This window comes from Fundulus heteroclitus, chromosome 19 (genome assembly GCF_011125445.2).
Source record: "Fundulus heteroclitus isolate FHET01 chromosome 19, MU-UCD_Fhet_4.1, whole genome shotgun sequence".
In the NCBI taxonomy this organism is placed as follows: Eukaryota; Metazoa; Chordata; class Actinopteri; order Cyprinodontiformes; family Fundulidae; genus Fundulus; species Fundulus heteroclitus.
The window spans coordinates 5,584,174-5,608,277 of NC_046379.1; the positions used below are offsets into that span (position 1 = coordinate 5,584,174).

General features: G+C 39.5%; 1 protein-coding gene across 5 annotated transcripts in view; it reads right to left on the reverse strand.

Annotated features, from left to right (window-relative positions):
- Nucleotides 1-24,104, reverse strand: part of qkia (QKI, KH domain containing, RNA binding a) — a 108,402-nt gene that overhangs the window by 31,706 nt on the left and 52,592 nt on the right. For all 5 annotated transcript variants that reach the window (XM_012864521.3, XM_012864524.3, XM_012864523.3 and 2 more), the window contains exons 3-4: nucleotides 19,995-20,111; nucleotides 6,214-6,357 (exon numbers count right to left, since the gene is read on the reverse strand). In XM_012864521.3, coding sequence (XP_012719975.3) covers nucleotides 6,214-6,357; nucleotides 19,995-20,111 — 261 coding nt within the window. The remainder of the gene's footprint in view (nucleotides 1-6,213; nucleotides 6,358-19,994; nucleotides 20,112-24,104) is intronic.

Here is a 24,104-nt window from a genome sequence, read left to right on the forward strand (position 1 = left end):
TTGTTTGTCAGTCCCTGGTCTCAAGGTTCCCTGCTAAGGTATCAAAACCGCTACATCTTTTCCATCATATTCTTCCTAAGGTTTAAAGAGCCTTTAAAGAGTGTAAAAGTGACCAAACTTCTCTCCATCTGAATGAATCTTAAGCTTATCAGATGCATACTGCTGGTCAGCTGGCTTAAAACAAACAAGTAAAACAAGAAAGACTCAAACGTTTCCAATGCTGACAAGAAAGGCACATTGTGCTTTTTCTACAGTTGTCAACTCACATGTTTCATGTCTCAGGCAGCTAAATGCCACCTGGCTACCAGAGCAGACAGCCTGACTAATAAACTAAAATCAGCTTTATGCATATACACACCGTATTTTTTGGACTAAACGTCTCAGTTTTTTTTCATAGTTTGGCCGATCCTGCGACTTATAGCAATTTTAAATGGTACATGAACCAAAGAGTAAACATTACCGTCTATAGCCACAAGAGGGCGCTCTAGGCTTGTGAAAAGTATATGCTGCTCCTGAACCACTTAAAAATTTATTGAAACATTAACTTATAGACGACAAAGACTGAACACATTGTAGGTTGTTTTGCTGTTTCAGTATAGATTCAGGAAGAAGAGCGCTGCGTTGGTGCAGCTCGAAGAACCCAGACCGCGACAGAACCTTATATTGCTGTTTGTGAAGCTAACAACAGCTAGCGCTAGCTTACAGGTCTGTTGTTTGGGCCGTTTACAACTTCGCTGATGGACGTGTCATGTTATTAACTAAGCATGTAGCACCGTTACGCTCAATGTCAGATTTAAGCATAATTTTGAGAACTTTTAGCGTAATTATCATTACTCCATTTATCCTATTCAACCGCCAAGGTATGTTCAATGTTATTCAACCAGTTGTGGGCGCAGCTGCGTAATTGAATAAATTTGCTTAGCAGATTAAATGTTCGGTTTTAGTCTCTGATTCTGTGAAATAAATTTCTGTGTTTATATATTTTGCCTCACTTTGCGACATTTTTGACTGATGCGACTTACAATCCGAAAAACACAAATATATCTATAAAGAGCTGAACGGCAACAAGGAAATGCAGAAAAGCAAAACAATATTTTGCACAATAAGCTTGAATTTTTTTTTGTATGTTGGTTCAGTTTTTTGCTCAAAAACAAAATACATAAATGCTACAGATAACTATACAGATGTAATCAATGTTGTATCGTTTTAAGTATAATTTAACCAATGTTTACTTTTTTCAAATAGAAGCAATTTGATGTTTATTTTGGCGTAAATACTGTGCACTGATCTCATTTACACTGCACACCCATGCAGTGTAAAAAATGAGAAGAAACCCGCTTTAAAATCATTTAAAGCAAACGCTGTCCATGAATTTCCATTTTGACCTTATTAAAATTAGATATTTCACAACACGCATTTTCTTCCTCAGTAAATAAAAAAGGTAAAAAAAACAAAACAAAAAACTGGCTGCTTTGTAGCAATAAGTGCAGCGCGCCCAAAGTGTTTCAGCCGATACGGAGGCCATTCAGTGAGGGTTTTATGGTTAGGGGTTCTGAGGCCAAATACCAGCTTTACATTTCATAAGTCAGCTGCGTTTGTGGCAACCTTCACTGTTGACCAGCAAATATTTATCATTCAGCCGAAGAATTTCAGTGTTTGCCATCTGGGCATTGTTTGGCACTGACAGCATATGGACGTAATTCAGATGGAGTTGGATGTAAGCGACTGCTTGTTTACCCCAGATTTTTTTTTTTTTTTTATAATTTTGACAATAAAAGATATTTGCATTCTTCACACTTGGGCAAAAACGTGTTGTTTTTTTTTCTGTCGATCATGGGGCAAATATTTAACTCTCCAGTACTTGAAGGGGCAGAGAGGCAAAGTGGAATGGGCTGTTCAGGATTTATGCATCGGCTGCTGCTCTCTGAGTGGAGGTTAGCTAAAGTGCAGCGAGGCCGCGCTGCAGGCTCGGTTTGAGGGCCTTAACGAGAGACTCAAGCGATGAGCGGAGCATTTTAGTAGTGTGCATAGACACGCAAATCCTTCTCTCTCTTTTTTTTTAGTGTGTGTGTGTGTAGTAGGCTGGGATCAGTTGAATAAATCCACACTTGAAAGAGGAGCTCAATCAAGCTCTCGCGCCCATCTCCCTCTTTCTCTGCTTCTCTCACCTCAACGATGCTTCGCTGCTCACGGTTCATTTAGAGTTGAAGAGTTCAGGGAACTTAAGGGCAAAGGAGCCGAACCCGGGGCCAAGCAGAGCAAGTCTGTATGTATTGTTTTTTTATTTAAGTTCACATCCAAACTTTTATTCAGGTCTCCACTGAGAGAGTAGACCCGCCTGATACAGCGGCAGATTGACACCAAGGATGAATAGTTTCAACCCACCCCTCAATTCTGTGATATCTACACTGTTACTGATATGATTTAACAATGTTTACATTTAATACTTCATAAACATACATCATGTTTCAAAAAGGAGTAGGATGAAGCATAAGCTTATTAAGCCCTACCCCTCAGTTACATGTGTCATGGAGGTAAAGGACAAATATTTACAGTAAAACAAACAGTATACCAACTTTTTATATATTACTCTTTTTTGTATTCATCAAAAATACTTTTCTTATATTCTTTTTTGAATTGCTGGATGCTTTCACATTGTTTAATGTTTTCAGGCAAGCTGTTCCAGAGCTTCACTCCGCTAATTGATAAACTAAAACTTCTTTTTGTTGTTCGAACATACTTAGTTTTAAAATTTAATTTTCCTCTTAAATTATATCTTCCATCTCTATCAGAAAACACTTGTTGTATGTGCTCAGGAAGTAGGTCGTTTCTTGCTTTATAAAGGATTTGAGCAGTTCTGAAATTGATCAGATCTACAAATTTGAGAACTCCTATATCAAGGAAGAAACAGTGGGTGTGATCTCTAAAATGTTTGTTATTCGTTACTCGTATTGCTATCTTTTGCATAATAATCTGTATTATAATCTGTTACTAATATTTTGATTAAATTGCATCACTCAGTGCATCATTACATGCTGACTTGGCAATATTTACACTGTGCCAAGAAAACCTCCGAATCCCTCCGATTGTGAGGAAATCACACATCTTGTCCCTTTTGACAGATTTTCATAATGATTTTTTTCTGGTTTCTGGTTTGCGCTTTAGCCGGCCCCGTAATTTAAAAAAACTAAGTCCCATCTTCACATTTCTAGCAGACACCCTAATGGAACTGCTAAATTATTTTTGATCCACCTTTAAAAAAATCCAGTTCCATGTAAATAAATTGGATCCCACAGCCTGATACTGCCACCAACGTGTTTCACTGTGGAGTTCCACACAGCGGACTTGTTAGGTGCATTTGGCCACCTAACAAGTCCAGTTCTGGATCATTTATATGTATTACTGTAAGACTGTACAAAGCTTACGTAACCAGGTTGATGCACGACATCGGTATTTCACATTTGCTTCTTTTTAAGCTTAATTGTGCAGAAAATGTTATCATAAAAGATGAGAAAAGTTCTGAAATGCTTCATTTCGGTTTAATCTGTTTCAGACCACCTGGCATTTTAGGAGAACTGTTTATGCTCCAGAAATTTGCATTAATTGAAGATAATTATTACCACGTTGAGTAGATCTTTGCTGCATTGCTTTTGTTGTCAGGGTGATCTTTGTCATGTTTCTTGTGGTGACAAAATTATTTCTTCTGCTTTCATCAAACGGCAAAGTGTTTCTCCCCCCAATTAATAACTTAAAACCCAGAAGTAAAAACACCACAATGTTAAATAGCTGCCTTATGTTCTGTAAGTTAAACAGATTTTTCTGAAAAATCTTGCTTTGAGGATCTCATATATGATTATTAAAGCAGCAGATCACAGTTTGTTGTGCGGCAATATTGTACATTTTATACTTAAAACTGAATCGTTGAATCTTTTTAAATGGATAATATCTGTATTTTTAACCATTCCCTTTGTCTTTGAATTCAAACTGGAAGTGAGCAAACTGATGAGTAGGCTTAAAAAACTTCTTTAAAAGGTAGCAGGAAAAATTAGAAAAAAAGGATTTCATTAGTGTCTGGTTTTCCGGCGAAAAAAAAGCCTTGAAGCTGCTTCCCCACGTCGGAGAAATAAAAAGAGCTGCTTTTTAACCCGCCCAGTGGTTCAGGTAATGACTCACAGCCATCTTTGATGTACTCGTTAGGACGCAAAATGCACTCACAGTAGATTTCTCGAGGAGGGAAGATCCTGGTTTTACGGCGAGTTTTATATTCAGAGAGCTGTCAGTGATGGAAAGGCGTTGCTGTGAATGTATCACACTATCTCCGCGATTAAGATACGGCTTCGTCCGCAAGTTAGTGGTCACACAAGAAAGCCTCTGAGCACAAAGTTGCTGTGGATATGTTAAACATTCTAGGTCTAAAAACCTTAATAGCATTAAATCCATGGGTTACACACAGAAGGATGGATTCAAAACAGCTCACAGAGGTTCATTTTGGTGATTAAGTGGTTTTATAGATGAAAAAAACTAAATTCAGTTTCTCAGAAAACTGGAATGTTACACGATCAATAAACAAAGGCTTTGAAAAAGAGAAATATTGCATTATAGCTCCTTTGTAATAGACACAATCATGGAGAAGAATGCTTGTTATAGATAATAATGTTGTTTTTTTTCCAGGAGGGAAGTTCAGTGGAAGGAAGAAAGTAGAAACAAAAACTGGACGAAACACAGCCATTAGAGGATTATGAAGCAGAGGCCACTCAAAAATTTGGCCACAATCTTAAAAATTAACAGAAAAAAAGTTAAAATGTTGCAATTCTTGTATTGGTTTACTGAAACCAATTAAGTTCTGAATGATTTTAATTAGAGCTGCATCTGTAAATCCATTTGCAGAAGTGAGCTGAATGAAAAGCTAATGGGGTCATTTTTTAAAAGGTAAAACTATTCTTAGGCACTAATACAGCCTTTCGAGGGCAAATCTAACAAGTGCTGGTAAGCATGAACCAATGAGATCATCATAAAAAAAAAAAAAAAAGCAAATCATTCCAAATGTCCAGCCCATTTAGAAACAATCTATTTAAAACTTTAAAACGGTTGATTTTTGCCACCTTTGGTAATGTTCCACACCAGGTAAGGCAGCATATTTCCTTTATCCTTGCGTGCTCTGCCAGGACCCGCCCGGTTCTGTCCGGTGCCACCTGGTGGCAGACCGGCGCGCCCCGGCTGCTCCGTCCTGCCTCTTCCAACCGGTTCCAGCAACAAACACAAACTCCACGCCAACAAAACCACGAGCGGCCGCCCACCGGGAGGCACGGCGCTACGGAAGGCCGGCCGGAGGGGAGGCAGGAGATGAAATGTGGCCGGCACCGGAGGGGCGCGCACCTAGCTGGGCTTTTCACTCGCCAACCTGTTCCCCTCGTCTATAAGGGGAAGCAAACAGGATACTAACAGCGGGGTGGAACCACCGGGCCATATGCAGCGCCGTTATTCTGCTATGACAATATGGCATGGTTCCTACAGCATAAGGCAAGTTAAATTCAAGACTTTTTAAGACTTTTTAATGCCACTTGAAATAAAAAGTTATGACAAAATTCACGATAAACAAGAAAAACCTGGTTGCGACAACTTCACCCAAATGTTTTTTTTAAACATAAACCATTACTTTCTGGCCCAGTAGACATGTTTAAAATTTTGAAAAACATTCCATATAGGAAGAAAGCTAAAAAAAAAAAAACACACACAAATTACAGATATATTTTTAACAACTACTGAACTGAATTCACAAACGTTGTTTTGTTCCCTACTAAAATAAACTATAAAATCAGTTTTTAAAACCACTACATAACCAGTGGCAACTCTTTTTCGCAGCTATGGTCCGGCCGCAACAGTTTTTATTGGTTCCGCTATCGGAACGGAACCAATAATGGTTACATTGAGCTGTTCGGTAAATTTAAAAAAATATATCATTGTGTCAATTATTTTACTGTTTGGTAAGGATTACAAAAATAAAATCCTATTTATGACCTGGTAACAATTTTAAGACCTAAGAAAGACTGATTTAAGACATTTTAATGCCAATTAAGGCCTTAGTTTTATATTACAGAATTCAATGCCTTTTAAGACTTTTTAAGGATACGCGGGAACCCTGTATGGGAAACCTTCATCATTTACCCGAATGACGGTGGACAACAGGACGTAACGCATGCAGGAAATACTCACAGCAGGTACGAGGAGCTTCTTGACCTCCTCCACCGCTCTCCTCATCTTGATCTCGGCTCTGTTCTGCGTGTCTTCAACTGTGATTAGGACGTGAAGGTCTTCATTTAGGTGTTCCCAGTTTGGCTTCCCTCTGTTCTGCTCCTCCTGGACAGAAACACAGAGAGAAAGACGGTGAGTGATTGTGACAGCGCGGGTGAGCTGGAGCGCCGGTGCGGTAACGCTGCATTATCAGACGGAGGAGAGAAGACGCGCGGAGGAGGAGGAAGAGGCAGGATGACAGGACCGGCCCGTTAGTCGGCTATTTAACTGGAACTTTGAAAGGACACCCGTCCTTAATAGATCCCGTGCTTCACAGAGACAGAGATGACAGCGAGCCCTGCAGCAATTAATATCAGTAGAGAGATGAAGGCGTGCGGGGATCAGAGAGACGCATCTGGATTTTAACCTACATTAATGTAACTTTTTAGGAGAGGATTTCTCGCACAGGCAGTTCGAACTCCCGCGGTTTCTAATCAGAATATTAAAGTTTATCTCACATATGATAGTCCAAAGTATCATGGAGTTTGATAAAACCCAACAGATATGAAAGCAAATGTACGGATAAAACAGCAATTCAAGCAAACCTTTTGAAAAACGGAACTAAAAATAAGTCAAATTTTCTTGAAATGAGTGTATTTGCCCTTGATTAGAGAAGGTAAATAAGATGATATGCCAATGGAATGTGTATTTTGACCCCTAAAATAAGATAATTAGATATTCTGCCCTCTAAATAAGATGATGGAGATGAGTTATTCCTATTTTAAGTGCAAAAATTCCATTCCATTGGCAAATCATCTTATTTACTTCCTCAAATCAAGGACATATACACTACTTTCAAGAAAATTTTACAAATTTTTACTTTAGTTTTTGCAGTGTAAAAACTCTTGGACAAACCGAAGGAGGAAATCCTGCATCAGGGAATCCCGGCGTTCGCCTGATGCAACTCCACACCGTCGCTGTAACTGTTTTCATGCACCTACAGGGTTGATTGTGCTTTGTAAGCAGCCTGTCCTTCCACAGAAAAGCACTTTAAAAAGACTAAAGTGGCTTCTGGACTCGCCGCCCCAACCAGACCGGGCCTGGATGGTCCTGAACCTGGACTCGAGTGTGGAAACTGCAGTCAGTCTCACACCTAAACAGACGGGAAACGTCACGCACCGACGGTCGGAGGTGTTATTGTTGCCGCTGTAGTTCTGAGCTCTAAAAGAGGACGGCGAGCGGAGCAACAGATGCTTTCCTGCCACCTAGGAAGATACGGGAAAAACCCGGGCGGCTCCGTTTATTAGAGAGGAAACCACTGAACTATTAGGTCGGTTTAGACCCGCTTTAAACCGTTTCTTCTCCTGGGATTAACGAAGCGTCCATCTAATCTGGAGTAATCTGTAAGAATAGCAGAGGCTCATTTTTGGAAACGCCACTCAAATTGGGCTCAATTTTCCCCGTCTTAGGGGGAACATGTGAATATGTCGGCACACAGGAGTGTACTACTGGTATGACCGTAACCCAGGGGGTAACAAAGGTTTCAAACCACTGAGACGTTTCCATCAAAGTCTTGAATCGGTGCGTCCCGCTGGGAGGAGACCTCGGGGAAGACCCAGAACTTGGTGGAGGCCTGGGCCGTCCCCAAGGACGAGCATGGAGGTTGCTGCAGAGTAAAACGATGTCTGGGTTTCCCCTCCTGGACCCGTTGCCTTTACAACCCCATCTTGGATAAGCGGAAGATGGAGTGAGCATAAACTAATGCAGTGCTGACCCTCCCCCACCTGTTGCTGAACATTGACCATCAGCTGGCAGAAACATACAGGACTGTGATAATCGGCTTATTATAAGGGCAAAACAAGCTACTGGGAAATATTTCTGGTCATTAAACAACAGAGTGATGGTGTAGAATAGATGCAGGTGAGGCCAGAGTCATATTTATCCAGTTGAGTGGAGTATCACTGCTGTAGATGTGACGACGCATGTCAAGGATTGCAGACCCCAAAATCCTAAACATTACAGAGTTTTATTCTCCAACATTGTGCAGCCCTAGTGAAGAAACCAAAGGAGAGAGACTTTTATAAACTAGCATGTCTGCAGGCTCTACCTGAACGGCGTAATCAACCAGTAAATATCACCTTTTTATACTTGTGTTAATTTACTGAGACCAGAATCGCAACAATATTTAACATTCTGTGCAACTTGATATTATTGTTTATTGCTCACAGGTTTACACTTAAAAAAAAAACAAAAAAACAAATGAATTAATTATACAGCAGCAGAATCATGTTGCTTTTCGGTTAAAAAGACGGTAAAAGCAATTATATCATGTTCTCCATGTTTTTACTCACGATGACCATCCAGTCAGAATCTAACCAAGCCTTTATATGAACAAAACCCAGGCGGCCATTGACGGTGATCTATGGCATGACATTGTGCTACAAAATAACTCATTTTAAAGCATTACCCATGTGGAGAGTCTGAGCTCCGGGTTAACTTAGTGAGCATCCAGCAAATCTCTAAATGTTAATTACAGATCGAATAAGGCCAAAGGTTTAATGAAACATTCAAAAACTAAATTGGGTTTTCTGCTCCAGAAGGACGTGAGGATGTCAGGAGTGCGTAACGCCTGTTGTCGGAGGCGCCGATTTCCAGAGACGATAAAAGCCGAGTTGTTTACTTCAGCCCGCATAAAGCAGCCTGAACTTCAGATCAGACCTGGTTTCAGAGTAGTGAGCCACTGTGAGGGTGTCTAATTACTAACAATACGTGGCGGCGCTCCGCAGGGGTCCCGCCGACATCATTGCTATACGCTCAACAAGAGCGGCAAAGTAAAAAGGAGAGAGAACGCACGCGGCCTCGGCGTCTGAGCCGAGCGCCACCCACCTGCTTTGTGCTCCGCAGAGAGCCGTTGCCATGGCGCTGCTCTTTGCTACACACACAGCTAGTTCAATATTCTGCTCTCGTTTTCCCCTTTTTCTGCATGTGGGTGGGGCGGCGGCGGCGCAGGGAGCCGCGGGGGCTGGTTTAGGCAGCGGAGATCCTGGCTTATGGCCTGTCAGGGGCAGAAGGCGACTGTGAGGTGGATCTACGATTAAAAAAAATAAAAAATAAAACGCTACATCTGTGCTGGAGTCCAAGTATTCAACCTGAGCTCAGTGGAGCTGCGGTTTAGTTTGGGCCTGTAGTCGATTAGAGTTGCAGAAGGCGGTACCGATTTGCACGCGAGGCCTTCGAGAAACGCACGCACACAACTCACGGCGTGACAAGGTCACTGCGCACCCTCTGAGAGAAAGTGACAGCCTGACAAACAGGATGAAGGCCGGAGGGGGGGGGCAGGTTAGAAAGGTGAGAGAGGAGAGGGGAGGAAAGACGAGAGCCGGGAGGAAAACTCTCAAGTGTCCAGGCCGGGCAGAAACATAACGAAAAACAAAACGCCCTGGCAAGAAGCGCATAAAGGCCAATGGGTCTGGGTGAAATCTGCAGCGTGACGACGCAGCGCGGGGGGAGAGTCTGATTTTATCATACCAAATCTGATTAATCGATTTTTTTCCTCCTTTTTGTTTCATAAAAATAAATTATTTTAATGCTTTTATGTCAAGCATTTCATCAGGGAGTTGACCTGAATTCAAAGTGCAACTAAAAACAAGCTGTGAAACATGCTTGTAAAACAAGATGGCAGCCGTGCCATTATAAACAATGAAAATATAACAAAACATTTGCTGCTAGTGGTATTACACATTGAGCTAAGAACAGGCTTCACTGCACATGTGAACTTCAAACTAAGTTTAAAAAAAAAAGTAAATAAGTAAATGAAGTACCTCGCATTATGGTAAAAAAAAAAGTTTCTACTTAACAATATTTTGACAATATATTTGCCTAAACATATATTCAGCATCACATGCTGTTCTCTTCATGGAAACCCAATGAGTGTATTGGCAAAATAAAATCCAGATTTTCCAACAATTAAATCTTAAAGAATTGTAAATTCGAATTAATCGATTAAATCGATTTATCGCCCAGCCCTAGTACAGAGGTGCGTGTAGAAACACGGCCGCAGAACAAGAGAGGAGTGCTTAGTGTTTAGCTCTGTACTTCCCAAAAATCACTAAAATGTCAAAATGTTTATTTAATCCAAGGATTTAATACAAAAGCTACACTCTGTGTTATATTTTCAGGAGGTCATCTCTGTGATTTTACCGCTGAGGGAAACAAAATCTTCATTTTCTTGGAATATCGGAACGTTCCATAAAAGCAGAGGAGAAATGAAATGCTGGCCTTCGGATGAGTTTAACCACGTAGCGCACAGGAAATGCACTCAGCGCTTCAGGTCAGGGTTTTTTTTTTTTTGCGTGAATACTATAGAGTCACGGAGGTGTTCTGAAAACCCAGGTTACTTTGAAAGCAGCTGGTTGTTGGGGGTTCTAGACTCATCTTCATCTAATAATAAATTCCCTGCGGGGTTCGGGGTCAGACCAACCACACAGTGACGCTGAGGCCATTAAAGCCGGTGTTGGTATTTCTGCCAGCAGTTCTGTCGGAAAGAGAAATCCACATTTCCTTAAAGCTCGTCAGCACAGGGAAGCGTAAAGCGCTCTGAAATATTCTGTTGGACCCTGAACTTAAACACCAGCAGATGACTTGGATCCCAGAAAAACTTCCCGCTGGACCTGGATTCCCGAATGAAATGCGAGTAACTTGGATTCTTTCTCACACCACCAGCCTTTTTCCCTCCACTCAACTTTCCCATTTGACTAGATACAGCGAGCCGCTTAAGTAAGATTTTAGTTTTATTTATTAGTTTATATTTTAGCAGGCAAAGTTAATTTAGTGTTTTTACAATTAGAACAGTGAATATGTTAGAGCAGGGGTCCCCAAAGTGGGGGTTGAAAGGTGATTTAATGCTGATGTGCTAAAAAAGATTTACCATTTCCTGGATTTTTTTGTAAGAGTGCTTATAAAAATATGAAGTTATTCTTGTAATTTTATGATTTTATTTTAATTTTATGACTTTATTCTTATAATATTCTGACTTTATTCTCACAATTTCCTCCCCATAAAAAGGACGAAAATACCTCTTTCCGCCAAAAGGGGTGAAAAGTTTGGGAACCCCTGTTCTACATTTTAGAGCTTTATTAAAACACTTTTTTTTTACTTTCCTGACAAACTGAATTTAGGTTTTGTCATTGGCTGTCAGCCAAAATAAACAGAAATAAATGCTTGAAATGCATCATTCTGTGTAATGAACCAAGGTTATGATTGAGTTTCAGTTTTGCCAAGGAATCATTGAAAAAGAAAAAAGGGAAATGTTTCAATGATGTGATAATTTACTGAGGTGTGCCTGTGTGTGGAGCGCAGTTTCCCTCTGGAGTTTACAACGTTCAGCTTGAGCTCAGTAAACCTTAGGAGCTCACTTTTCCCCCATCATGGCTGAAGCAACATGACAAGAAAAAGCTATAAAACACGGCAGGTAATGGTTTCTTTTTTCCTCCTTCCAACTGCCTCCTATCTCATCAGATTTTGTAAAAAGTCTAAAAAAAAAATAAAATAAAAAAATCTCGTCTCGTTTGCTGTGTTGCTTTTTTGCGTGACCTTTATTTGAACCCTAAGAACTACACATCTACGGCCAAAAAGAATTACGTTTATTGCTCAAAGACGCCTCAAACAGGATCATGTCACAGTTAAACACTCCGTCTTTGGCGTGCAGCCTCCATTATACTGAGCTATACGTCGCCCTTTATCACCTCATCTATCATTATCATGAAAAAACATCTTATGTTAGCGATTTAGATAGATCTTAATGTTAAATTCTAATTAATAATGTCTGGAAAACCCCAAAACTGCCAGGTTTGTCGGGACTATTGCTGCAATTCTCTCCACTGTTGGTTCCTTTTGATTATGAGCATCAATAAATTCAAAAAGATAATTAAATGCACTTAAAGTGTGCAGTTCAGTGATAAAAAAAAAAAAAAAAAAAAACACTTTTTTACGTAGCTAGTGTCCTGATGAAAGCCATTTTGGATTTATATGTCTTTTAAGAGCAGTATTTGTGTTTATGAGGCTATAATTGCAGTCTCAGTCATAGTTACCCAAAACGACTGTAAAGATGCTGTAATTTTTTATTTATCTGTACTTCTATTGTCATCACAACATATTGAATATATCATGATAAAATTTTAAGTCTATATTGCCCACCCCTACTTGTGATGTTAAACTTTAATGACCAAAGATTAAACTAAATACATTATTTTAGCTTCTCCATTGCCTTTCACCCTAAATAACTATAACTTGGTTTTACAAGACCAAAAAAAACCCTCATTAAACGTTTCTAATTAAATATATACAGTTGGATTTGATCCTAATATTATAAGAATAAAAAGTACACCACATAACATCAGAGATGTTGATGCTACAGCAGCACATCTTAGCAGAGAGTGTGAAATAATAAAACTCCAGCGGTAGCTCGGCCTGCTGCCACGTGTCAGCAATGTGTCCTGAATCATCGCCGCAGCTTGCAGTCATTAGCAGACAGTAAGAGGAAATGTGATAACAGCAATACCTCGTTCTCAGAAGCAAGCTTCCAGTTAAACAGTCTGAGATTAGAAATAAAATATATATAAAAAAACAAAATAAATTTACTATAGTGCCAAAGGGCTAATAAAATGTAACAGCAAATGTTGCTGTAGTTGTTAAGGAAGTGAAATGTACGAGCGGCGCTGTGACATCTGTCGGCAGCTGAAGACCAATTCGCTTCTGTCGGCGATGGCGCTGATTCGACAGTTTTAGCTGTTGTGGGTCTGCGCAATCAGCAAAAAAAGAAAAGAAAAGAAAGAAATACAAATTCGTTTGATGGAGAGGGTTTCTTAAACTGCAAGCCTGAAAGGATTTTCAGAGTGGCTCTAAATAAAACAGATGTCTGCTCCGCTAACTGTAATCGCACTGTGAAGGAGACAAAATAGAATTAGGGAATTGCTTTAGCGAACGGGAAGAGGAATCCCCACTCCGCATGTGCAGTGGTCGATAGAACAAATCTGTAATTTAATTGATGTTGTTCTCGCTGTTGTTCTGCATTATGCGGGAGTGCAATGAATAAAAAGAGACCGGAGCTGGAGCAACATATGGCGCTTTGATAAGAATATGGCTTCTGAGAGTCCTTCTGGCTGTTAGGAGCAATGATTACAGAAATGAAGAATGAGTTAAAGAGAGAAGCTAATCTGAAATCCTTTATCCAGAGAAGTGCTAGCTGTGAAATACAGGCGTTGAGTGTGAAGGGGAGCCTATGGACAGATGATGTTCCTGAGTTAGTGTCCCCGTCTCGCTGCACGATGCATAAAAGGCTGGGCCACGTCTAACATGCTGTTTTAATACCGCTGGTGGGTACAGTAATGCAACAATGACACAGTTGCTACTGACCTACATTTTCCACACTATTCTCTTATTTTGCAATTAGGGATGGCCGATTCGTTTACTTGTTGTACATCGTCTAGAAAAAAAAAATAACAGAAAGGAATCCCGTAATAATGCAAATAAACTAATTTAGGGCTTCATCACCAAAGCTCGGGTTCAGACTTTGCGACCACAGTGGATCCGGTGCTGGTTCTAACGAACAGTTCTGAACCGGTTCTGTAAAAGAACCGGTTCAGAACTGTTTAAGTCCTTTTCTTTCTCCCAGTATCCCTGCAAACCGGTAAGCCCCAAACACCGTCGCCTTCATCTTAAACCTAGAAGATAAAGGCTTCATCCATCATTTAAGGAGGAAATTGAATTGTCACAGCGGCAGACCGAGGAAAAGGTGCAAATCTAGGCGATCCTCTACCGGATATTATTAATAAAAACAAAACAGTCCATAGAGGCGGGTGATTACCGAAACATTACCGGCTTCTTTTTAGGGAACTTTGTGGCTGTGACAATTATAGCCCCATAAATACAAATACTGTCCATTAAACCAAACTTGATAATGTGACATATATTTAAAAATAAACTTCTAAATATGTTTCATCAGGACACAAACATTGCATAAAGAAATGTGATTTTTATCACTAAACTGCACACAGTAACGACATTTACCAGTTACTGGAATTTATCGACATTTATCGATGCTCTGAAGAAAGCAACAGTGGAGAAAAAAAACAAAAAAAATCCAACACTTTAAGGGGTTTTCAAACACCACTAATTGGAATTTATCGTTGTGAAGATAAACCCAAATTCTTATCACAAGACATTTATTAAGATAACGATAAAACAATACGATAAAGGTTCGGTCCTAATAGGCCAAGCAAAAACACAAAAGAAATGCTAATATCTAAAATAAAGTAATTATTCATGATGGAGGTCAGGTTAGCAAACATCCTTCTGCCCTGCCTGACCTGTGTGAGGTCAGCTTGGGTCATTCTGGTGCTAATCTAACATTTAATTAATGCGAAAGCGCAGCAATTTCACTATTTTTATACTTCACATGTGAAAAACTACGCTTCGCTCTTCCAGCGTTCTCATTGGCTGCTGCTCCTCGTTAGCTGCTGACGAAGGCAGCTCTTTCCGCTGCTCTAGAATTGGACCGGGGCTACATGTTGCTTTGGTTTGAAAGCGGTCTGAGATTCTCAGTTTCATAAATGAGGCTAAAAAAACTCCACAGATTGATGCTATTTACACAAAAACCTTAAAAATGCAACACATGATCCAGCCGCTCTACTTTCAGACAGAAAATGCAACACTTTATTTTTACTGCTGCTACATTAATGCAGCAAATTTATCACTTGAGTCATAATAATACTATCAGTAAAAGGTGTTTATTATCATTTTTGATAAACTGACATAATAAAAATAATATTTAGGAACACCTGCTGGATTTAGCAGCAGTTCTAAGTGCTTATTACGCCCATCTTCCTGCACCTGTGTGCTCGACACTTAAACTACATTAGTCGACTTAATACTGCGAGCAGCAGCAATGGTGCAACATATTAATATTGTGATTCAATATATTGTGCTCAGCTCTTATAAAAACAGCAACTGTGACTCCGCATTTTTCATAACGCTCCCATATTTGTTATTAAAAACCTAAATATTCCAGCGTGAGAACATGGACTAGATGCTTTAATTTGCTTAAAAACAGCAGCGACTCCAGGCGCAGCATCACAACGACAGGAGAATAAAAGTCTTTGTTATAACAGTTTATGTACAGCGACAACTAGGAGCATAGGAGAAATTAAATCTTTTTGTCTACCGATAATGTTGTCTGCCATCAGTGCTGGGTGAACACAGGCTTGAACAGTCCCAGTGGTAAAAAACACCACGGTTCTTGTCAATCATTTAATAAAATAAAAAGAACGACAAACCGGTTTTATTAGGAAGTCTTCAACTGCGCCCCCCCAGAAGAGTTAGTTTTCATCAAAACCGTGATTTAGTGTCTAATAGACACAAACTAATACGCAATTATTTCAGCGAGTTCTCAGAGTCTAAAAGGCTGCTGTGGTCTAGGGAGGGAAAGAGATTCTTATAATTCAAATTATTTACTGCATTTTCTCCTCTCTTCCATTCCTGAATTTTGCCTCCATTTTTTTCCCCCTCTCTATTGTGTTTTATGTAACGCGGCTTCTTCGTCGCCCTCCGTCCGCCTGCCTCTCTCCCACGGCGGAGCTCCAGTGAGCCGGCTCCCTGTCAGCCGGCGCGGCCCAAGGGGGAGTAACCAGCTGAATTATTGAGAGCATAAAAATGCTGCCGCTAATGGATCCTGAATAAACACACTGGCTTAGCTGCTGCCGTGGCATCCTCCGCTGCCACAGGGCATGGAGCTGAATATACAGAGGTGGAGGACGCAGCGACTGGGAGCTCCTGCTGCAGCTTTGCTGGTGGCTGAGCCGCCGCTCTGACACGGTGGTCTGCCCAGCAGCTGCTGGGGACCTGCAAGCTAATCTTTGAAGCTAGCTTTCTGGCTTCTGGATGTAAATGTGGGGGAACAACAGGTTTACTTTATGGCAGGGGTGTCAAACTCATTTTGGTTGAGGGGCCGCATACAGCTTAATCTGATCTCAAGAGGGCCACACGAGTAAACTCATTGCAAGATTAAATAGAACTAATAAATGTGGACTTGTTGTTGATTTTTATATTAAGTTAATTTCACTTTTACACAATATATTATGAATAACCTCAGCGTTTTTAAGAAAAGTATGTGCAGTTTCAACAATACTTTTACTCAGTTAAACATTTACTTGTGCATTGTGCACAAGAACTGATCACAGTGATTATACAATGTTGAAAAACATGTATTCACATTTTTTGGAACTTAAAAACACAGTCCTGCATGACAAAATACATCAAACAGATAAAAATTAAGAAATGATTTGAATTTTTCCACACCTGAAGCTTAATCTGCTAATTAAAACACAGTGGACAATATAGGAACTGCATATTTTCAATTAAACGAAGTACATGTTTTTTTCAATATTTGTTTTATCATTCTCTTCCTTTTATCTTGTCCACTTGTGAAAGTCAAATCTGATGAGCTCTTTGTGGCATCTTATTGCCACATTGCCAGACAGGACACTGGAAAAAATAAAATAAAAAATTTTTTTTTTAGTTTTTATAATGATAATGCATTTAGCCACAGGGCCGGACTAAATTGTTCGGCGGGCCGGATTCGGCCCGCGGGCCGTATGTTTGACACCCCTACTTTATGAGGTATTCTGAGGTATTGCCAAGGAGGCCGAAAAGGCGATGATTTATGTACCAATCAGCCGAAGACCAGTCGACCATTGATTGGTTGTAAATAATGTTCATGGAGTCAAAACAAAAAAAAACTGAATCAAATTTTATTTTCAAAAGCAAGAACTCCTACTATGTTCAGTTTTTAAACCCTCCAGCTGCTCATCCAATAATAATAATAATAATAATAAAAAACACTACAGTCATAAGATCTGATGCATAAATCTAGATAATTTTCTTTAGAAACTATGACCGAACAAGCATGACGTTTTTCCTTCAGTGTTCGAGTTCTTAGGAGAAAAAGTCTGAATTGGTCTAAATCAAAAGGTCAGACCTTGAAGAAAACTGGAAATTAGGTGGAAAAAAGGCTGATTAGTGCATTGCTAGTGAAAAGGAAATCAGTGCAGAGTAGAATCAAATTTTATATTTTGTACCAACACTGCAAAGGAAAAACGAAAAAAAAAAAAGAATCCTCAACAGGATAAAATATTTTATATTTAAGTTCCTCCTCCAAGAAGATTTTATTTCTCCTTATTTCAGTATATTGTCCTTTTTGTCAGCCAAGTACATGAACCAGACACACAAGAAATACATAAACTGGCACGCATCATTAAGTTTTAGAAGAGAGGGAGATTAGGAACAAAATCATAGATTTTGGCAATGAACTAAGACTAATGTCTAAAGAATGTGTCTGAAGATGCGTCTGCTTAACGATTCTCTGTCTCATTTAACCACTTCTGGACCAATTTCCAAAGAAAAAAGACAAACGAACGGCGGAGGGTGTCTGCTAGAAAAACATACAGTCCAAGCGGGGAAGGAAAGGAGGCAGAAAAAAATCCAAACGGAGCGAGTTGGAAAGACGGGAGGGATAAAAAAATGCTGTCCCTGCAGCATAGTGGCATTTCTAAGATTATGACTCAACTGAAAGTCTGTGTTTTCTCCCGTTTGGCCACCGTCAGGTTTTCATGATGCATCGTGCCCCCGGTGGGGGGGAGGGTGCGGCAGAAAAGCTGCCTGCCGCTAACTCTCCTCTTAGAGTGAACTGTAATACAGCACCGCTGTCTGGCAGAGCGCAGCAACTGGGGGGGTGTGAAGCAAACCTCATCAGGACGCTGATTCGATTCAGTCATTCAGTTCAAAAAGTTCAATTCATATATTATACATTGGGTGTGTTTATTTCTGTTAATTATACCTAAAAAGGACAGAGATGTTCTGTTATGGCCGACAAAACCTCAGTGATTTGTAGAACCCGTCCACCAGGAGAGACTAAGCCACGGAATCTCACTGCTGATATATAGTCTGTTCACAGCGGGATGTTTCCAAGCAAAAATTAATGGAAAGTTCAGTGGAAGGAAAACTGGCCCACATATGCTATTCAGTTTTATTAAGAAAGTATCTTTTGTGTTTTCCATTAGCAGTAAGCCGTTCAAATAATGGAGAGAAACAACTGAAATATATCAGTGTGTGTGATGGATCACTATTATATCAGAGTATCTATTCTGAACTGAATTGATAATATAAATTACTTACTGACATATTCAATTCAATCATATAGCGCCAATTCATGAAACATGTCCAAAGTCCAAAGTCCAAAGTCAAATTAAATCAGATTATACAGATCAGTCAACAAATGTCCTATCTAAGGGAACCAAGTTGAGCATCTAGTCCAGGGGTGTCAAACTCATTTTGGTTGAGGGGCCGCATACAGCTTAATCTGATCTCAAGAGGGCCACACGAGTAAACTCATTGCAAGATTAAATAGAACTAATAAATGTGGACTTGTTGATTTTTATATTAAGTTAATTTCACTTTTACACAATATATTATGAATAACCTCAGCGTTTTAAGAAAAGTATGTGCAATTTCAACAATACTTTTACTCAGTTAAACATTTACTTGTGCATTATGCACAAGAACTGATCACAGTGATTATACAATGTTGTAAAACATTTATTCAAATTTTTTGGAACTTAAAAACACTGTCCTACATGACAAAATACATCAAACAGATAAAAATTAAGAAATTATTTGAATTTTTCCACACCTGAAGCTTAATCTGCTAATTAAAACACAGCGCCCCTCGTGGACAATATAGGAACTGCATATTTTCAATTAAACATAGCACATGTTTTTTTCAATAATTGTTTTATCATTCTTTTCCTTTTATCTTGTCCACTTGTGAAAGTCAAATCTGATGAGCTCTTTGTGGCATCTTATTGCCACATTGCCAGACAGGACTCTGGAAAAAAAAAAAAAAAAAAAATATATATTATATATATATATATATATATATATATATATATATATATATATATATATATATATATATATATATATATATATATATATATATATATATATATATTATATATATATATATATATATATTTTTTTTTTTATAATGATAATGCATTTAGCCACAGGGCCGGACTAAATTGTTCGGCGGGCCGGATCCGGCCCGCGGGCCGTATGTTTGACACCCCTGATCTAGTCTTTTCCAAATTATCGAGCCCTGTGCAGAACACCCATTGGAAACTGCTGGAAAGTTAAAACTATGTTAAAACTGTTAAAACTATGCGTTTAAGCCTGACATAGAGCATAAAAGTCTGATTTCAATTTTAATTTTGGTTGGTCTGAAATTTATGAAGGAAATCTTTGTTTAATTTTGAGTCTAATTTTGCTTAATCGAGGGGAAAAGGGATTTCGCGCAGCTTTAAAAAAATTTTATGTCGTGCGTTTACGCTGCACGAGTGAATTTTTATGTTTCCAATCTCGGCCCAGAAGCTCCAGATGCAGACGGCGCCCCTGGCCTCAGCCGCCACTACCGCCAACGCCGCCCTCGGACGTCAGGAAGCCGTCGGCAGGCAGCATCTGAGCGCGTGCACGCCTCCAGTGGGACGGTCTGGTGTGACCGGCACACCGCCGCATTTCAGAATGTCGTGCAACATTCCCAAAGAGATAATAATAAATAATGGAGGGAGAAAACGAGCCAAGTTCAAGTGTGCAGCGAGACAAACGTGCTGCTCATGGCTGTGAGAACCAGTATGTGTTCCTGAGGAGCTTACCTTCTTCTTGTCTCTCATGGAGCTCTTTCCTCGCACCATGATTTTGCATCCCGTCTCTGCCTCCAACTGTTTGGCAGTGAGTCCCCGGGGACCGAGGATTCTTCCCACAAAGTTATACTGTGAATACAGACAAGAACATAAACTAGTCAAGCTCCTGGATAAACTGGGAAGTTGTGACAGAAAAGGCGGATCTGTAGATTCTCCTTCATGTTAAACACACCCCAAAATGATTCACATTAAAACAGGGTTCCTACAGCATAAGGCAAGTTAAATTCAAGACTTAAGACTTTTTAATGCCACTTTAAATAAAAAGTTAAGACCAACTTCACGATAAACAAGATAAACCTGGTTGCGACATAAACATAAACCATTACTTTCTGGCCCAGTAGACATGTTTAAAATTTTGAAAAACATTTCATATAGGAAGAAAGCTAAAAACACACAAATTACAGATATATTTTTAACAACTACTGAACTGAATTAAACTATAAATCAGTTTTAAAAACCACAACATAACCAGTCCCAACTCTTTTTCGCAGCTATGGTACGGCCGCAACAGTTTTTATTGGTTCCGCCATCGGGACAGAACCAATAATGGTTACACTGAGCCGTTTGGTAAATTAAAAAATATATATATAATTGTGTCAATTATTTTACTGTTTGGTAAGGATTACAAAAATAAAATCCTATTTATGACCTGGTTACAATTTTAAGACCTAAGAAAGATGGATTTAAGACATCTTAATGCCAATTAAGGCCTTAGTTTTATGTTACAGAATTCAATGCCTTTTAAGACTTTTTAAGGATCCACGGGAACCCTGTAAAAAGATGTTTTGATTACAAAAAAAAAATGTTTGAATAACTAAGATTTTTTAGCCAGAAATTGAAACCGAAATCAAAAAATGATAACAATAATGATCCTGACAGCAACTCTTATAAAATATTCTCATATTTGTGTTTCAATCGCCTCCCAGTTTTACCTTCCCTGCATTTGATCACTCTAAACTATAAACTAAACAGTCAAGAGTGGGAGGAGTGTGGTGGTCTAGTGGTTACAGCAGACAGCTTGCAAGCTGGAAAGGCCGCAAAATCCCTGGTTCAAATCCCACAGAGTGCCCCTCTGGGCCCCTGAGCAGGGCTGCAGCCCCAGAATGGTCCCCGGGGCCCCAGAGCGGCGGCCCACTTCTCCCTGAGGGACGATTAAATGCAGAGGACACGTTTCAGATGACGATGGTCAAACCCAGCTGCTGCTGATGAATATCAGTGTTTTATGGTGCTTGTATTTAAACTAGGTTTGTACAATTTTAACAAAAACAGAAATTGTGATACGTTTCAACCATAATTGCAATTTAATTTCAACTTTTCTCTGCAAACACAAGCAACAGAAATAGCCTGTAGATAAAGGTGTTTAAAAAAGACTATTTAAAATAAGAAATGTTACTGTTTTTATTAATAATAGAAAAAAACAGTATGATTACATAAACTCTAAAGCAAATAATAAAATTAGATTATCTCACAGCTGCAACTCTTTTCTCTTCCATGTGGAGGCAAACCCACTTTATTAGCGACACCTAAAGGACGCGACGTATCCATCAATTGTTACATAACCAAAACTGGCAGACCTCTGCAATTTGGAAACTGCTTTTTTTTTAAACTACGATTATATTGCAAAAGCGATTAACTGTCCAGCCCTAATTGAAACACATTAATAAAATCCCTAAACCTTGCAGGGTTCTTGTCAGCACATTTCAGCGTAATGGACCGTTACACTGAAAGTTGCCAAAGTCACGCTGAAAACTATCTGTATAGTTATATAATATTATATATAGTTATATAATATTATATATATATATATATATATATATATATATATATATATATATATATATATATATATATATATATATATATATATATATATATATATATATATATTATGCACTGGTATATTTCACCATGGTAAAACGCAGTAACAATAAAATATTCTTGAACAGTACGACATGAATGTTTGAGAGCAAAATAGAAAAGTCAGTAAAGCTCTTGAACGTGCATCAGCGCAGCTATAAACAACACAAGCTAATCGTCATTAGCCTGATGAACAGCCCCCGTCGAGCTGCACGGCGCTACGCTGTGGGAACGCATCCAGAGAAGCAGCAGAACGACACAGCAGCCGTCCACCGTTACGCTGAATAAAAACCCTGGTGTGGGGAAATTAGTTTAATGAATTAAACACAGGATGAAGTTTTTAACAAGTAACCATTTTTTAACAAGCAAGGTTGGATTTTGTTAATGCGTCAGTGTTGTGAGTTATAAATAATGTAAATCACGTAGTTTGAAAGAAACAAATCAGCTGAAGCTATAGAGTTAGTTTTTTTTCTCTTTGGATTAATGGATCTCTGTGTCGATCTTAAATATAAAGAAAATCTGTGAATGCAACAAACTTCCTGAGTTGGAAGTGATTTTAATGCAGTTTCGTAGCATAAATGCTGTTCTTTAGAACAGACTGTGATTGTACCAACTGCCTCAGTCCAACCACTGCAAAAAATAAAAATAAAAATGGATCCGAGTCTAGAAGAAAACTTTTAATTGGTCATCAGTGGAAATTACATTTACAACTTCCCATGAGGATTTTAGTGAAGGTTTACACGTTAGAAAGTATGAAATAAACGTTGAAAAGCATTTATTTACATTTTATTATAGATAAATCAGGAGATTTTATTACTTTTACCACACATTCTGAACAAATATCGTTGTATAGAGCTTAAAACTGCAGGCTGTTCCTGTCCGTGTCAGAGGGGCCGGCCTGCATCCCTGACCCGTCTCCGTCAGGAAGGACGCACCCTGAGGCTAGAAGGATGCTGGTTCCCCTCCGGGTAATCAGGGCGTGTGGCCACGCAGCCTCTAAGCTTAGCGTCTTTGTCACCAGGCGACTGTCTGTCTGATTAGCTCCAATCAGAGAACTGGTGCAGAGGGGACATTCTGCAGCGCGCCGACAGGGGGGGGGACGTGAGGACGCCCGTCCTCGGAGGTCAGTGCACGGCTCTGCTTCTGGCTTGTAGGTAAACACAGGCCCGTCCTCAGAACACAGCTGTCCGTCTGCATCAGAGAGCCGGAGCGATGCCGTGCTCCTCCAACACAACAGCTTCAAACCTGGAAGCTCAAGCTGCAGTGACAGGGTGTTGTTACGACTCCCCGCTCTGCTGGTAGCTCTCCTGGCGCGGAAAAGACTTCAAAAATAAAGCTGCAGTTTGGTCTAGCGGGGCAAATGAGACATTCGCCACTATTTTAATGGCTCCAAAAAATATCCCATAGGCTTGATTTACAACTATAAATATCCTAAATATCTACATTGAGTTACAAATTAACGCGACACGTCAAGCAGAACGGAAAAGAAGATCATCTCCGATTTTTAAAGTGTAAGATCCTAAAATGCTGCATTGGGTGCCCTGCTCTCCGCGGTCATTAATGTCTGCGTACACGTGACGGCAGGACGCGTTGAGAGAGACAGAAATGTTGATGAGTATCGTACATGACAGACAGCAGCGGCCTGACGGAGGAACGCAGGGAGACGAGGCCGGGTGAGGCTGGGTGACGGAGGAAAACGGACCAAACAGGTCGATTAAAGAAAACCTGACGAGGGTGAAGTCCTGGCGTTAGGGCTGGATAATAATTCAATAACAATATTTATCCATCGATAGACGTATATCGGGAAAAAAAAGGGTCAATAAAAATGTTAATATAATAACAGTTTTCCTTCCTTATGCATTCTAGCCATGTTAGTTAATATTATAGTCATTACATCCTCACAGCCAATCACAACGCAGACACAGGAACCAAGCTCCGCCCCCTTCAAAGAGTTCAGAGAGTACACGTTTTTTTTTTCTTTTTTTAAAAAACTTTTGTAAAAAGTTGGTTAAATAAAAAGGTTGAGTTTGAATTCAGTGTTTGTGTGTCTGTATCTAAAAATAAGTCATTAAGCAACAGCATAAAATGGCCAGGGCTGCACTTAAGGTATATGTTTTTAATTTGTTGATAATTATCGATATCGATCAATATGACACAAACACCATCAGGGAACAGGTTCTGTTGTTGAGCCCAAAGCAAAACATT